The 16194-nt window shown below is 39.3% G+C and overlaps 1 protein-coding gene across 2 annotated transcripts in view; it reads left to right on the top strand.

Annotated features, from left to right (window-relative positions):
• polr3a (polymerase (RNA) III (DNA directed) polypeptide A) overlaps positions 1-16194 on the top strand; it is a 95718-nt gene that overhangs the window by 35209 nt on the left and 44315 nt on the right. For both annotated transcript variants that reach the window (XM_063070386.1, XM_063070385.1), the window contains exons 10-17: positions 3101-3242; positions 3550-3690; positions 5197-5266; positions 6562-6689; positions 7832-7970; positions 11622-11786; positions 13374-13546; positions 14241-14352. In XM_063070386.1, the coding sequence (XP_062926456.1) occupies positions 3101-3242; positions 3550-3690; positions 5197-5266; positions 6562-6689; positions 7832-7970; positions 11622-11786; positions 13374-13546; positions 14241-14352 (1070 nt within the window). The remainder of the gene's footprint in view (positions 1-3100; positions 3243-3549; positions 3691-5196; positions 5267-6561; positions 6690-7831; positions 7971-11621; positions 11787-13373; positions 13547-14240; positions 14353-16194) is intronic.

Raw genomic sequence — 16194 nt, 5'->3', positions numbered from 1 at the left:
CACTAGTCACCACCTGCCTTTCTGAAAAGGTCCCGTTTATTCCCACTCTTTGCTTCCTGTCTGCTAACCAATTCTCCACCCACACCAATACCTTACCCCCAATACCGTGTGCTTTTAGTTTGCACACTAATCTCCTGTGTGGGACCTTGTCAAAAGCCTTTTGAAAATCCAAATATACCACATCCACTGGTTCTCCCCTATCCACTCTACTAGTTACATCCTCAAAAAATTCAATGAGATTCGTCAGACATGATTTTCCTTTCACAAATCCATGCTGACTTTGTCCGATCATCTCACCGCTTTCCAATGAGCTGTTATCACATCCTTGATAACTGACTCCAGCAGTTTCCCCACCACCGACATTAGGCTAACCGGTCTATAATTCCTCGGTTTCTCTCTCCCTCCTTTTTTAAAAAGTGGAGTTACATTAGCCACCCTCCAATCCTCAGGAACTAGTCCAGAATCTAACGAGTTTTGAAAAATTATCACTAATGCATCCGCTATTTCTTGGGCTACTTCCTTAAGCACTCTAGGATGCAGACCATCTGGCCCTGGGGATTTATCTGCCTTCAATCCCTTCAATTTACCTAACACCACTTCCCTACTAACATGTATTTTGCTCAGTTCCTCCATCTCACTGGACCCTCTGTCCCCTACTATTTCTGGAAGATTATTTATGTCCTCCTTAGTGAAGACAGAACCAAAGTAATTATTCAATTGGTCTGCCATGTCCTTGCTCCCCATAATCAATTCACCTGTTTCTGTCTGCAGGGGACCTACATTTGTCTTTACCAGTCTTTTCCTTTTTACATATCTATAAAAGCTTTTACAGTCCGTTTTTATGTTCCCTGCCAGTTTTCTCTCATAATCTTTTTTCCCCTTCCTAATTAAGCCCTTTGTCCTCCTCTGCTGAACTCTGAATTTCTCCCAGTCCTCAGGTGAGCCACTTTCTCTGGCTAATTTGTATGCTTCTTCTTTGGAATTGATACTATCCCTAATTTCTCTTGTCAGCCACGGGTGCACTACCTTCCTTGATTTATTCTTTTGCCAAACTGGGATGAACAATTGTCGTAGTTCATCCATGCAACCTTTAAATGCTTGCCATTGCATATCCACCGTCAATCCTTTAAGTGTCATTTGCCAGTCTATTTTAGCTAATTCACGTCTCATACCTTCAAAGTTACCCCTCTTTAAGTTCAGAAGTTTTGTTTTGGATTTCCAGCATCTGCAGAATCTCTTGTGTTGTTGATTTCATCAACAGTTTTGTTTCATAGCAGAAGAAATTTTGATTCTGTTTACTATTTCCGAATCAATCTGAAATAGTCTTGATTTAGTTTGGATGACCCTATCCTTAATTTGCTGTCTATGACATTTTGACAGCTAGGTGACCTATTTTCACATTTCCATCTTTGGTCTGTGTGCCTTAATTCCAATATTAAAGTATATTTTATTTATGTACAGTAAAACTCCAATACGTTCATTTAGCAGCAACATACGAATGTTGATTTCCTTGGAATTTTGTTTTACAACAGAAGGAATTCTTATTTTGTTTGCAATTTCCTATTCGGGCGGTACGGCTCATTGTGCCAGAATAGCCTGTTCCATTAAAAAATACATTTTAAATATCGTTAATTTATTTTAGGTGACCCTGTGCTTGATTTGCTGTCTACAACGTTATGTTAAATAGGTGACTTAATTTCACACTTCCATCTTTGGTCTGTACCCCTTAATTCTTATGTTACTGTGTTTCTATTTATATATGGTAAGGCTCCAATAATCTGGCATCTTTAGGACTTTAATGTTGGACTGTTGGATGTTTCTTCTATTAGTACTCAAGTTCATTTTGATTTCATGTATGCTTTTACATGTTATACTGTACAGTGAGCTGGCAAGTTTAAAGTAAGCAGAAACTGCAGGTGCTGGAGGAACTCAGTTGGTCAGGCATCATCTGTGGAGAGATAACAGACAGATTACTTTTCGGGTCAGGAAACTTTGTCGGGATTGTCAAGCTGAAGGGTCTCAACCCTACTGGAAAACTGACCATTTGAGGTTGAAGGAGCAACCAAGGTGTGAGAACCTGGACTCCATGGAACATGACACTCAATGTTGAATGGACCAAGGAACAATCCCACTTCTTCACAGGCCATCCACAGTTGTTCACACCTCAGGATCTCCTGCCTCACCTGTGGCAGAAGTTGCAGAAACAAGTCATCCTGATTCCAAGGATCCTCCTAAGAAAAAATGTTTGTTCTTAATAACATTTTGTATTGGTGTCGGTTTATTATTGTCTTAGGTTCCAAGATACAGTGTTGCATAGTTGTCATACAGATCAAATCATCACACGATGCATTGAGCTAGAATAAAATAAAACAATAACATTGCAGAATAAAGCATAAAATCTACCAGAAGAGTGTAGTACAGGTAAATGATAACGTGCAAGATGATAACAAAGTAGATTGTGAGTCCAAGAGTATCTTATTGTACAAAAGATCCATTCAAGTGTCTGATAACAGCAGAATAGAAGCTGTCCTTGAGCCTGGTGGTACAAGCTTTCAGGCTTCTGTATCTTCTGCTGATAGGAGAGGGGAGAAGAGAGAATGTCCGGAGTGAGTGGGGTCTTTGATTATGCTTGCTTTACTGAGGCAGTGGGAAGTGTAGACAAGAGTCCGTAGAGAGAGACTGGTTCTTGTGATATTCTGGGCTGTGTCCACAACTCTGTGCGTTTCTTTTTATGTTCACGTGTAGATCAGTTGCCAGTACCAAGCATTTTGCATACAGAATGCTTTCTATAGTTCATCGATAAAAAGTGATAAGTGCCAGTGGGGATGTGCTCTAAATTCTTTAGCCTTCTGAGGAAATAGAGGTGTTGGTGAACTTACTTGGCCGTGAAATGGGCATGATTGGCGATGTTCACACCTAGGAACTTGAAGCTCTCAACCTCAACACCCCTGATGTAGGCAGAAGCATGTGCACTGCCCCTTCCCCACCTCTGAAATAAGAGACAAGCTCTTTTGTAATCAAATTGCTAATGTCCACATTCGTTCTTTTTGCTTATGTTTCTCTGAGTGCATGCTAAATGTTCTTGTTTCCTTAAAAACAGGTTTCTGAGGTACGGAAATAGAGAGAAAATGGCACAGGAACTGAAATATGGTGACGTTGTGGAAAGACATTTAATTGATGGCGATATAGTACTGTTCAATAGACAGCCATCCCTACACAAACTGAGCATCATGGCCCATATAGTAAGTGTTCTGTAAAAACATGAACTGCTGTGAGACATGTATTTTTCATATCCCAGGTTCTCAAGTTATTGAAGTATATAACATCAACAAACCTTTCACATCAGCTAATTGGATACGATACTGCAAAAATAATTCGACAAATGTGTTATTTTCAACCAAGCTAATATATTGTGCTCTTGATTGTTTTGACATCTCTGCAAGATGTGAAAAATGTAAGAAGAAAAGCATGGCCAATATATAGCACCAGATAATCAATGTTGACAAGATAAAAATTATAACTGCAATTGCTTTATCGATTGTATTTCAGGCTAAGGTGAAACCACACCGTACATTCAGATTCAATGAATGTGTTTGTACACCATATAATGCAGATTTTGATGGTGATGAAATGAACCTTCACCTTCCTCAAACTGAGGAGGCCAAAGCTGAAGCTCTTGTCCTTATGGGGGTGAGTGCAATTTGATGATACTGTATTATTTTGTTCTTGTGGCTGTGATTTAACAGGATTAAGCCCTTATTTAGCTAGCATTACGAAGACTTTATTTATAGGGAGAGATTGGATAGGCTGGGCTTGTTTTACTTGGAGGAAGAATTTGAGGGATGACCTGATAAAAGTAAGATTATGAGAGGAGTGGATAAGGCAAGTAATTAAAGCTGTTTAATGCTGGACTTTACTGGAATAAAGGTGAACTGAATTGTAATTGCACAGCCAAAAATTGCAGATGCTGGAACTCTGAAATAAAATCATTCACTCACGACCACATTATTAGGTACAGCAGTATACCTATAAAGTGGGCATAGGAGTGGGACCTGATGTGATCTTCTGCTGTAGTAGCCCATCCTCTTCAAGGTCTGATGTGCTGTGCATTCAGAGATGCTCTTCTGCGCACCACTGTTGTAGTGTGTGGTTATTTGAGTTACTGTTGACTTCCTGTTGGCTTAAACCGGTCTGGCCATTCTCCTTCGACATCTGTCATCAACAAGGTGTTTTCGCCCACAGAACTGCAGCTCACTGGGTGTTTTTTTGTCTTATCACACCATTCTCTGTAAATTTTAGACACTTGTTTGAAAATCCCAGGAGATCAGCTGCATATTTTTCTATCACACAGTTCTTTAATAAGGACTCAAACCATCCTGCAAATATCCCCTAAACTGACGTACCCTTTCAAAACTAAAGTCGTACTTTTATCGTTATTCATTCGGTTTCGATTGTTATCCTTTTTTCTTCCAATTGCATCAGCTCTTCATCTGTCAGTTCTTGGTGATGGGATGCCAAAACCTCTTCAACATCGTCTTCGTCAACTTCCACAAGCCAAACTCACGTCGTCCTTACTTCGTTCACCACAATCAAAACGCTTAATTATGTCTAGTTTTACCGTAAGTGTAACACCCTTATGAGCTCTTTCAGGCTTTTCCGATACCATAGAACTCATCTTGCAAACGACTACTCACAGGCTCGTGTTTAAGCAATGCCGGCGAGAATCCAGGGGAGAGCGGCTGCTCGGGACGCGCGCTGCCTTTTATCACGCGCTGATTTTTTATCGCGCACTGAATTTTTTTTTCGTAACAGTGAAAACACCTGCTGAAAGCGAAAATAGGGTACTAATGTAGGTCTTTTGTAACAGTGAGGTTTCGTAAAGCGAACGTTCAAAAAGTGGGGGACACCTGTATTAAAATGATGTAGTGTGGAAAGAAAGAAATGTAATGAGGAACCAAAGTAAATAAAATAGCCTTCACCTTTCACATCAATTTCCTTTGAAACAAGTTATTAAAAACGCTCGAACCTGAATTTTGCTTTGCTTATCTTTGATTGGATTCTGCATTTTAAGCCATTTTGTTATCCTTAATTTTATGTACTTGTTTCTGATATGATCAGATTAATTTCACTAATATTGTATCAGTCTCTTAAAGAGTTAAGGTGCATAGTTCATTATTGCCTTTCTTTTCCCTCTAGACAAAAGCCAACTTGGTAACTCCTAGAAATGGGGAGCCACTAATTGCTGCAATACAGGACTTTCTGACAGGTGAAGTAAAGTTGAGCATTTTCATGTCAAAGTCTGAGATTTGATTGGACAGCATTGTCAGGGGTAATGGAAATTCAATGTGCAAAGGCTTGTGAAACTTTCAAGCTTTATGTTCTCTCGAAATTAAGCAGAAGTTAAATCAGGCCAGCTCCATGTAGTCTATTTATTTTTTGTTTTTAACTCATTTTGAGTGGACTTGCAACTTTTATTTCCTTTTGAAAATTTGTCTAATGGAATTTGCTGTTAACCAGAGTAATCATTTTTAATTTCTGTTAAGATTTATTGTTAAAATGCTTATTTTTTAAAATTCCGTTATAAATATATTCATAGAACATTACAGCACAGTAATGTTCGGCCTACAATGTTGTACCGACCTCAATACCGATTCCTAAGATCAATCTAACATTTGCCTCCTACGTAATCCTCCACTTTTCTATTCATGAATCCATTTTAAAATATGTAATTATTGACAATTTAATCCTCAATGTCAAATATTTTCTGTGCTGTATCTTTGTTAATGTCTGGTTAGGAAGTGAGAGAATACAGAGAACTAGTTGATAACACCTAACCCAAGCTGGTATCAGGATCAAATTCTTATATTTGTTTTAGTAGAGTTGACTGTATAAGTATTTAAACTTAGCGAACTTCTTATTCTGAAAGCAAATGTGTAAACTGATCTGAACTAGTTTTCCGGTTTCAATTTCAAGTTGATCTTGAACCAACCATGAGAGTCATCCAATACCACTTTAACAAATGCCTTTTCCTGAGTCATTCTGTATTTCCAGTATTTAGTGTCTTTGTCCAGTACTTCAGTTATTTCTAATTCCCAGTTTTTGTTGTGACTTCCAGTTTGTTGTCTTCTGCACACTGGTTGAATGCCCAAGTTGGCATTGATTCTGTTATGATTATTATTCTATGGTATTAATTAAGTATGCCAGCAAGAAAATTAATCTCAGGGTTGCATATGATGACGTATTTATACTTTGATAATAAAATTCACTTTGAATTCTAAACTTTATTTACTTAGCAGTTTGAGGCTAACCCTATTAGTCAAGGACATTTAGACCTGTTGAAGTTGGAGTTCCCCCCCCCCCGCCCCTAACACCCATCCTGATGTTTTTGGAGTGGGAATGCCTGATTCTCCCATAATTGATAGTTAAGTTGGCAAATTTCGTATTTGAACATTCAATGTCAGTGTTTGGGCGTTCAATGTGATGAAGTCTAACCTTGTGACTTGGCAGCTATGTTTGTAGTAACTCTACTTACTAGAAAATATCTCCTTCTTGTCTCTGCAGGTGCCTATCTACTTACCTTGAAAGACACTTTTTTTGACAGAGCAAAGACATGCCAGATTGTCGCTTCCATTCTTTCAGGGAAAGATGAGCGAATCAAAATCACTCTACCATATCCTGCGATCCTGAAGGTAATTGAACTGATTTATATTCAGATATGAAAATTAAGCTGGAAGCTTGGAAATTGCTGTAGTCTTTTTTTCTCATAGTTCTTAAGATGTTTTAGTAACCACAAGTTTGGGTAAGGCACCGTCATCTATCATGTCCATGCCAAATGTCTCCCAGAGTAATTAACTCACTCTGTTCCATGGCCCCTTATCTGTAGTAATGCAAGTTTTTCTTCACCATATGTCAGTGATGTGAATGAAAATGTAGATGGGTGGATTAGACCATTAAACTGTAGTCATAGGAGCAGAATTATGCCATTCAGTCCATCGAGTTTGCTCTTCCATTCAAACATGTCTTATTTATCTCCTCAACCCCATCCTCCTGTCTTCTCTCTTTAACTTTTGAGGTCCTGACTAATCTGGAACCTATAAAACTCCACTTTAAATATACCCAGTGATTTGACCTCCTCAGCTGTCTGTGGCAATGAATTCCACAGATTCACCTTCCTCTGGCTAAAGAAATGCTTCCTCGTTTCTGTTCTAAAGGGACATCTTTGTATTCTGAGGCTGTGCCCGCTGGTCTGAAACTCCCCCACTATAGGAAATATCCTCTCCACGTCCACTGTATCTAGGCCTTTCAATATTTGATAGGTTTCAGTGAGTTCCCCCTGCATTTTTCTAAACTCCAGCAGCGACATGCTCAGAACCATTAGTTAACCCTTTTGTTCTTGGAATCATTCTTGTAAACCTCCTCTGGAGCCTCTCCAATGCAACCTCATATTTTCTTAAATAAGAGGCCCAAATCATCCTGATTTCCAATGAATGAATAAATAAATGTGTTTATTTAAATTGAAACTGTTTTCTCCTTTCTGAATGTCTTATGACAGATGTGATGAGGAAAGAAATTGTCATTTATAAATTCATCTTAGTAATTCAGACACAAAATGCTGGAGGAACTCAGCAAGTCAGGGAGTATCTATGGAAAAGAATAAATAATCAGTGTTTCAGGCCAAGACCCTTCATTAGGATGGGTATCTCTCGAGTTCCTGCAGCATTTTGTCTGTTACTCTGAATTTCCAGCATCTGCCAAATCTATTGTGCTCAGTACGAGAGCTGAGTATGATCTGTGCTCATGTGCAAATAATGTCAAACTGTCTTCTTTACAGCCTGTAACTCTGTGGACAGGGAAGCAAATTTTTAGCCTCATTCTCAAACCAAACAAAGACTGCCCTATTAATGCCAACTTACGCACCAAGGGGAAGCAGTACTGTGGAAAAGGCGAAGATCTCTGCTCCAATGACTCCTGTAAGTCATAGGCATCTTCCTGTCATCAGAACTGAGTGGAAAGTTGGAAAAATGAACAATAACTTTTTTTGAAAATGATTTTTCATGAGATCAATTTTGTTACTGATTGCTCCGGATATGGTGTTATTCAGACTGGCATCAAATAAAATTTGCCAGTTTAATTTTAGTCTTTTTTCATTCTGAGTTTTAGTTTCCTGCAGTGCATTTGGATGTGATTTTTGTTTTACGAAATAGCATTCATTTTAGAATTTAATCTTGAACCCAGTGGAACATAACGCACTGTATTCCAATGCTGGAGGAGCTCAGCATGTCAGACAGTATTTACTGAGGGGAATAAATAATTGGCTTTTAGGGCCAAGGCCCTTCATGAGGACTTAATTCTTGGTGAGGTCCTAATGAAGTGTCTCAGCTAGAAATTAAACTTCGTTCCCTCCATGGATGCTGCCTGACCTGCTGAGTTTCTCCAGAGTTTTCCATGTATTGTTCTGGATTTCCAGCATATGCAAGAATCTCATGTTTATGCACTGTACTCCTATCATTTGATTTCTAATTGCGTTTTCCAGGATTGTTGTGGAAATCAGACCCAGCGCTCTGTGCTGGAGGGAATAACAAGGCAGAGGATTACACAAGTCAGTTGCTGAAGAGTTGATTGATACAGTCATAGAACATTTCAGCACAGAATTAAGCTCTTTGGCCCATCTAGTCTGTGCCAAATTATTATTCTGCCTAGTCCCATTGACAGCACCTGCAACTTACCCATCCATGTACCTTTCCGAACTTCTCTTAAGTTTTGAAATCGAACCCGCTTACATATTTATGCGTACATACTTCCTAATTCTTTTCTGAGTTATTCTTGGTATCACGTTTGCTGAGACAACAAGAATATATCATAAAATCCCCTTAAGCCAGTTCCACTTTCAGTAAAATCGAAACTGATTTTCTGCCCTCTCTTTCTCACTCAGTCCCATTTCCTTTGGTTTTCTTATTATCTCCATAAAACTTGAAATTTTTCTCAGTTTGATACCAGCACCATGTAAAATTTGTTAAAGTACAGTAATGAGAGATATGTAAGAGAATTTTGTACAGCTGCAGGCAGTATTCAGTATCAGATTTATCATCACTTACTTGCATAGGACGGTTTAGTACAGGCCCTTCGGCCCACAATGTTGTGCCAACCTTTTAACCTTTTCCAAAATCAATCTAACCCTTCTCCATTTTTCTGTCATCTATGTGCTAATCTATAGAACATAGAACATGTTGTGAAGTTTGTTGTTTTGCAGTAGCAGTATCGTACAAAGGTATGCAATTAGTATGAATTAAAAAGTAGTGCAAAAAAACTAGACAATATTCCATCGGTTTCGTGGACCATTCAAAAAGATCAAAGTAGATTTATTATCAAAGTACATATATGTCACCATAAACAACTCTGAGATTTTCTTTTCCTGTGGGCAAACTCAATAAATCCAAGTAGAGCTACTAGGACTTGATGTTTCAATCCCCACAGGAGGGTATGGAACTGAGGGGGGTGTATCTGGGACACCAGGTAGCACCGTTGAGCCCTCTGGAGACGTTGTGGGCTTATTGACAACGTCAAAGAAGGAGGGTGCTCACCTGATGACCCCGATGACGTACCTACCCTCCCTCCAAACCCACTGCCAATATTGAGAGTGCCAACTTACTATAGGGAATGGACGTGGACTTGAAAAAAAAGCTTGTGTTTCCCCCAGACATTATGGCTACAATACTCCGTCCAGACATGGTCCTGTGGTCCACAACAGCCAAGCTGGCATATGTTGTGGAACTGACAGTACCATGGGAAGATGAAAAACCATAATAAAATCATTGAAAGACTGCACGAACAGAGCAGACAACCAGTGTGCAAAAGACAACAAAATGTGCAAATACAAAAATAAAAGACAAAATAATTAATTAATAAACAAACAAGCAAGCAAGCAATAAATATCAAGAACATGAGTTGAAGAGTCCTTGAAAGTGAATCCACAGGTTGTGGGAGCAGTTCAATGATGAGACAAATGAAGTTGTCCCCACTGGTTTAAGAACCTGATGGTTGAGGGGTGATAGCTGTTCCTCAACTTGGTGCTGTGAGTCCTTAGGCTCCTGTACGTTTTTCCCTGATGGCAGCAGCATGAATAGAGTGTGATCTGGCTCGCACCTTTCTCCATTGTCCAGCCTTGTGGGATTTTACTGTTTCAGATCTCCTCAAAACCCATTGTAGCACCTCTGATCCATAAAGTACTCTACAAATCTAACTTGTTTAAATTATAGCCTAGTAGTCAGCAATGTTAGATCCACTAAAAAAAGGCTATGTTGCTTTCAAGTGGGAGCCTATAAATCTCACTTCAGGTTCCAGTCAAATGTCTTAAATGGTGCGTTAGTGAGTTTAATTGAAACTTGTCTGTTGGTGGCTGTGGCCCATAATACTTGGAATTATAAAAATGCAAGAAGTATTTAGGTAGTGTCGTTGACAGTGAAGATGGTTATTATGATTTACAGAGGCATCTTGTTCAGCTGGATAAGTGGGCAAAGGAATGGCAAATGGAGTTATTTTTGGGGAAAATAAATGAGAGTTAGACCTTCACAGTGAATGATAGGGCCCTGCAGGAGTGTTGTAGAACAAAGTGCAGGTATATGGATTCCTCGAAGGTAAATAGGATGGTGACAAAGGCTTTTGGCACACTAGTTTTCATCAGTCAGGGCATGCAGTAGAGAAGTTGGGATGTAGATGTTTCCATTGTACAAGGCGTTGGTGAGGCCGTATTTAGAATATTGTGTGTTGGTGACCGTGCTGATAGAAGGATGACATTAATCTGGAAAAATGCACAGGAAGTTTACAAGGATGATGCTGGGACTCAAGGGACTGAATTATGGAGAGATTGAGCAGGTTGGGATTTCTTTCCCTGGAGCATAAGAGAATGAGCAGTGATCTTACAGAGGGTGTATAACCTCACAAGGACGTAGATAGAGTGAGAGGGGGGAGAGATTGAATAGAAAGCTGAGGGGTAACATCTTCACCCAGAAGGGAATCAGTATATAGAGTGAGCTGCCAGAGGACATGCTTCAGGCCCGGTACATTAACAACACTTTACAGGGACATGGTTAGAAAAATTTGGAAGGCTATGCACCAAACGCAGGTCAGGGTGTACCAGTTGGACCAGAGATCCTGATACTGTGTTTTGTGATACTTAAATTAGGGCTGCACTATGGTCCTTGGAATATTCAGTGATCATAAGTTTTTGTACCCTTTAAATTTTTTTTAATATTTCCTTTATATTTTATATGGATGTGATTTTTTTTGTAATTCTCCATTGGTTAGAGAGACCAGTTCAAATGTTGTGGAAGGTTCTGTCTGTATACCACTCAGTATGTTCTTGCATCACCTTAAGTATCTCAAATAATTTAAGCACACCTTGGATAATGTGCAAAATCAATTCAGTCTATTGGAATGCTCATAAAAGTGCAGGTATTTATTTCTATTGTCATTGAGCGTACATTTGTTCAGAAGGGCTGTCTCACTAATGAATGCTGTAAGTGTAGTTACAGCATTCCAACTAGGGCTACTCATGTTCCCCTAACAAACGCGTTGAGTTGTTACCTTTCTGCATAAGTGCAAATTTTATTTATCATCTGCAGTCGTCGTAATCCAGAACAGTGAACTGATGGCTGGGAGCCTGGATAAAGGAACTCTGGGATCAGGTTCCAAGAACAACATCTTCTACATCCTGCTGAGAGACTGGGGACAGATGGCAGCTGCAGATGCTATGTCTCGTCTTGCTCGCCTGGCTCCTGTTTATCTCTGTGAGTATTTGCAAGTAGTAACTTTGTTATAAAATCCTGTTGCCTGAATAAGTATTGGATTTATACATTTAATTATTTTAACATTCCAGTTACAGGCAACAAAATTAATGATCAATGCCTGTTATCTTTTCATTTTTACCTAACTTAATAAATACACATCAAAATGATAAGCCATTGTTCAATCCATTTTAGTTATAATTAATTTGGGCCAAAATATGCCCAGTTTATTTTTGAAAAATAAAATAATTTCTGATGTAAACAGTCCCTCAAAGTGTATTCTTTATCTGACTGCATCCTATTTGCTTACGATTCTTAATGCAACAGTATTTTAAATTAATTCTACTGCTACAGTGTATCTTATTTCCCAGGAACTTGTACTGTCTTACCTCATGTTATAAATCTGCTTTCTCAAAGTTCAAAGTAAATTTGTGTGTTTATGTCACCATATACTACCCTAAGCCTCTTTTTCTTGGGGGCATTAACAGTAGAATAAATAAATACAATAAAAGCAATGAAAATCTACACACAAAGACTGGGAAGCAGTCAATGTGCAAAAGAAGACAAACTGCAAATAAAAATCAAAATATAGATAAATAAATAATTTTGAGAACGTGAGTTGCAGAGTCCTTGAAAGTTGAGTCCATAGATTGAGTTGAGTTGGAACTTGTTGATTAGTTTTGAGGGGATGATGGTGTTTAATTTTTTACGTCAGAAGCCCACTGTACTATTTTGAATGTACCAGACAATAAGAAAGTTATTTTGCCCATTTTGTGTTCAATGTTAATACTTGTTTTCCTTTCTCCCAGTAGCCACACATTTTAATTCCACATCCCATTCCCATTCTGACATGTTTATCCATGGCCTCCTCTACTGTAACGACTTTAGCCACACTCAGGTTGGAGGAACAACGCCTTATATTCCATCTGGGTAGCCTCCAACCTGATGGCATGAACATTGACTTCTCTAACTTCCGCTAATACCCACTCCCCCTCGTACCCCATCTGTTATTTATTTTTACACACACATTCTTTCCCTCACTCTCCTTTTTCTCCCTCTGTCCCTCTGACTATAGCCCTTGCCCATCCCCGGTTCCGCCCCACCCCCGTCTTTCTCCCCGGGCCTCCTGTCCCATGATCCTCTCATATCCCCTTTGCCAATCACCTGTCCAGCTCTTGGCTCCATCCCTCCCCCTCCTGTCTTCTCCTATCATTTTGGATCTCCCCCTCCCCCTCCCACTTTCAAATCTCTGATTAACTCTTCCTTCAGTTAGTCCTGACAAAGGGTCTCGGCCTGAAACGTTGACTGTACCTCTTCCTAGAGATGCTGCCTGGCCTGCTGTGTTCACCAGCAACTTTGATGTGTGTTACTTGTTTTCTTTGTTGTTTCTACACTTTTTCTGTTCTGCTGTATAGGTATTTTGAGCAATTTTAGAGGAGCAAATCTTGTAAAGAAAATCTTTTACATTAAAGTAATATCAGTCAAGAGTAACATTGAATCAAACAGTTGCCATTACTGGAAATCTGAAATTAAAGAAGAAAAAATATTTTTGTTTTAAAGCTTAACTTTATCTGTTTGTTTAAAACTTAGCCAATCGAGGATTTTCCATTGGTATTGGCGATGTTACGCCGGGGCGGAGACTCTTGAGAGCCAAGCAGGAGCTGCTCGATGCTGGCTATAAGAAATGTGACGAATTTATTGAAGCACTCAATACAGGCAAACTTCAGCAGCAGCCTGGGTGTACAGCAGAAGAAACATTAGAAGTAAGAGGGCACAAACACTTACAAAGTTTTAAAAAACATTTAAATCTTCTTCCTTTATTGTCTATAACAATAAAAATGTAATTCCTAAGGACATTATATATTGGTATCGACATTATAAAAGCAGAATGGTTGCAGTATTTAATGAAGAAATTTGCCAAAATTATTCTCCTAAGTAATGTGGATGCGGCGCTTTCCTGACATGTTCCTTTTTAACTGAAACCATTTTCAGTGAATATTCAATTCTTAATGAAAATGACTGGCTTCACTTAATGCCAAAGCGGCCAGTAATGTTGATTTATAAGAACATGGGAAATTGTTTGGTAATCTGTATAAACACTGATGACAGTTGAAGCCATAAACTTCTAATTTGCATGAGTTAAAGTTTCAAAGGATTAATGGTATGATTATCTTGATTTCATTGGCTGGTATTTCATTCTGGAACACCTGTCTGCTTTATTGTTGCTGGAGATCAATTAATTTATTTTGTTGCTACTGCTTAGTGAAGCTGGTTTTAAACAATATATTCTATGTCAAAATACAAATCTATTAAGAGATATAAAGATGTATGTCTGATCATTATACTTGAATTAGAATGATATTTGGCTGTTTTTTTTTCCTCATTTCTCTGGTTGATCATGAGCAAAGAAAAATATACATTTCACCTGAACTGATTTGACATTTTTATCACTTCCAGGCCCTGATTCTTAAGGAACTTTCTGTAATTAGAGACCACGCCGGCAGTGCATGCCTCAGGGAGTTGGATAAAAGCAACAGTCCACTCACCATGGCTGTCTGCGGTTCTAAAGGTAATGGGGAAAGGTGTTCTTCTTCAAGCTGAACATGGGTGAAAATCCATTTCATAGAGCAGGCTTGGTCAAATGCTCACCCATGGAGGTGAGCATTACCCACACAGTTAAAGAAATCCTGGAAATTTTGAGCTATCAATGTAAAATCTTAAACACAACAGATTCTACAAATGCTGGAAATCAGTCGATGCAGTGTCAACTCTTAATTCCTTTCCATAGATAACTGCCTGACCTGAGCTCAAGCTCCTCCGGCATTTTGAAGTAAAATCATTACTTTTTTTTTTGTTTGCAATAAAAATTATTCTGCCATTATATATCAATGGTATATGTATTTTAAGTCCAGAACCAGAATGTGCTCTCAAGATGCAGGGAGCAGTTCGATCATAAATGAGGTAGTCTTTATAAAGAATGGTAACTTCTGGAATTCTATGCTTTGAGGAATGTGGCTGAGTATATTGAAGACTGAAAAAGCAATTTTGGAAATTGGAAGAAATGAAGATGGTGGATAGCATGGGAAGAAAGCTGGAGACACAGAATGAACCATAACATTGTTGAATGGCAGATTATCTGACCACTTTTTTCCTCTGCCATTTGATTATATGCTGCAACCTTTTAGGTAGATTTTTATTTTTTTTTTAAATTTGAGATACAGTGCAGAACAGGTCTTTCCGGCCCAACAAGATGTAACACCCAGCAAGCAACTTACTTAACATTAGCCTAATCGCAGGACTATTGACAGTGACAATTAATCTACAGTTGCAAGATAAAGTTTGTGAACCCCTTGAAATTACTTGGTTTTCTGCATTAATTACTCATAAAATGTGATCTGATCTTCGTCTAAGTCAGTGGTCCCCAACCACCGGGCCACAAAGCATGCGCTACCGGGCCACAAGGAAACGATATGACTTGGCGGTATGAAGCGATATGAATCAGCTGCACCTTTCCTCATTCCCTGTCACGCCCACTGTTGAACTTGAACGTACGCGAGTTCATCAGTCGGTATGAGTAAAAAACAAACGTCGCTTGAGAGTTTTTCTGGAAGAGGTGGAAGAGAGACATAAAAGACCTAACGATGATGATAATGCAGAGACTGCAAAAAAAGAAAGCTTCCTTCAACAGAAAATACGATGAGTCGTACATAAGATATGGCTTTATTGTGACCAGTGACTCGCACGCTCCAAGCCCCCTGTGTGTGATATGTGGAATCAAGCTGCCTAATGAGGCAATGAAGCCCTCAAAACTGCTTCAGCACCTTGAGTCCAAGCACCCTGCACTTAAAGGCAAACCTGTTGAGTTTTTTGAGATGAAAAAACGTGAGCAAGCAAGACAGAAGCTGAGAGCCACCACCTCCACAAATGCTGCTGCTCTGAGAGCGTCGTACTTAGTGGCTATCTGTGTGACATCTTCAACCTGCTCAATGAACTCAGTTTGTCACTTCAGGAAAGAATGGCAACTGTCTTCAAGTTGGCAGATAAAGTGTCTGCTTTGAAAGCCAAACTGGAACTGTGGGGATGGTGAGTGGACAGGGGCATATTTGACGTTTTCCCAACATTAGCTGGGATTTTGGGAGAGACTGAGGCTGCACCGTCTTTCTCACAGTTGGTGCACGATCACCTAACTTCGCTGTCGGCAGAATTCGAGCGTTACTTCCCAACTGCAAATGACCCAAGACGTGCAAAGGAATGGGTCCGTGACCCATTTGTGAATGTCCCCGGTGAATCATCCCTGTCAGCACGGGAAGAAGATCAAATCCTCAAGCTTGCAAATGACGGTGGGCTGAAAAGTATGTTTGGCATAACATCTCTGCCGGCATTCTGAATCAAAGTCAAGGCTGAATATCCT

Source organism: Mobula hypostoma, chromosome 18, assembly GCF_963921235.1.
Source record: "Mobula hypostoma chromosome 18, sMobHyp1.1, whole genome shotgun sequence".
Classification (NCBI taxonomy): Eukaryota; Metazoa; Chordata; class Chondrichthyes; order Myliobatiformes; family Myliobatidae; genus Mobula; species Mobula hypostoma.
This window is presented reverse-complemented; position numbering and strand designations above follow the sequence as displayed.